This window comes from Alligator sinensis, unplaced genomic scaffold, assembly GCF_000455745.1.
Source record: "Alligator sinensis unplaced genomic scaffold, ASM45574v1 scaffold1170_2, whole genome shotgun sequence".
NCBI lineage: Eukaryota > Metazoa > Chordata > Crocodylia > Alligatoridae > Alligator > Alligator sinensis.
The window spans coordinates 77,338-78,594 of record NW_005843180.1 but is presented as its reverse complement, the minus strand read 5'-3'; the positions used below and the strand labels follow the sequence as shown (position 1 = coordinate 78,594).

The following is a 1,257-nucleotide window of genomic DNA, read 5'->3' as shown; positions in this document are numbered from 1 at the left end:
CCTGCTGTTCAGGCAGCCAAAGATGCCCCCACCCCGTTCCCTTCCAGGCTCAGTACGGCCTGCCCCGCCCAGGTCTCAGCTCCTCCTGCCCCTCAGCGCCGCGGCAGGGTCTCACCGGGGGCGGGAGGCAGCAGAGCGGGTAGTGCTGGCCGCTGAACATCACGGAGCATGCTGGGAGCTGCTGCGCGCTGCACCCGGGGATGTGCTGGCCCGTGTGGAGGGGGAAGCCTTGTGTCGTGACCGTGGTCACCGTGTAGGAGAGGGGGACAGGGCCCTGGTGCACCTGCGGGAGAGACCCCGGCCGTCAGTTTGCTGCGCCCACGCCCGTCGGGGAGCGTCAGCCCACCACAGAGGCCGTGCCCCCCTGGCCACGCTCCATCCCAGCTCCGAGCACAGGCAGGCGGGCTCTCATCTCGGCGCCGGCTGGAGCTGGGGGGCTGTCCGGCCTCCGTGTCAGCGCAGGTAGCGACCAAGCGCCTCGACCGCACCGTGCCCAGGGCAGCCGGGTCTGCCAGGCGCTCTTCTCCTGCAGTGGCCTGGCTCCGAGGGCTGGGCAGCACGGAGGTTCGGGGCACAGGAGGCCCCTGCGGGGTCCGTGCGGGGCGTCTCAAGCTGCGCTTGTCACAGCAGGGGGCCAGTGAGAACCCAACCCCCCCGCACCGCCCCCACCTGCTCGTGGAGATCCACAATGAATGGGTTCTGCTGGGGCGGGTGCGCAGCCGGGTGCAGCATTCGTGGCGGCGTGCTGGCCAGGGCGTAGGCACGGGGCTCATCTACGGAGACGGGCTGCGGCAGGGGCGGCGCCTGGGGCTGGGCGGAGGCCGGCGGCGGGTAGCTCTCATCCTGGGCCAGAAGGGTTTGCAGAGGTCGCTCACGCCGTGCCCACTGGCGCCTGGCGGGGGGGCTGAGAAACACACCAGGCGTGACCCTGGGCCTGGCGCCGGCTCCCCGAAGGACTGGGGCACGCGGGGCCGGCGTGTTCACAGCATCCCCCTTTCACGGGGCCGGGCTCTCGCACCCTGTCCCTCCCCCCTTCCACCGCACCGGGCCCCGAAGCACCCCGGGCAGCGTGCGGCGGTCTCGGCCCCGGGAAGGGGCAAGGAGCAGGCAGCCCAGCGGTGGCCCGTGCCCGGCTCCGACACGAGCCCGCGGCCCGCCCTGCTGAGCCGGCAGGCGGGGACGGTGGGGGCCGTACCTTCGCCGCGGGTGCTCGGGGCTGCTGCAGGGCCCCCCCAAGAACCGCCGCTGGGAGGAGGG

At 73.3% G+C, this 1,257-nt stretch overlaps 1 protein-coding gene across 1 annotated transcript in view; it reads right to left on the bottom strand.

Moving 5' to 3' along the window:
- RNF44 (ring finger protein 44) overlaps nt 1–1,257 on the bottom strand; it is an 11,060-nt gene that overhangs the window by 5,790 nt on the left and 4,013 nt on the right. The window contains exons 2-3 of the mRNA XM_025194270.1: nt 670–993; nt 116–283 (exon numbers count right to left, since the gene is read on the bottom strand). Of these exons, the coding sequence (XP_025050055.1) occupies nt 116–283; nt 670–993 (492 nt within the window). The remainder of the gene's footprint in view (nt 1–115; nt 284–669; nt 994–1,257) is intronic.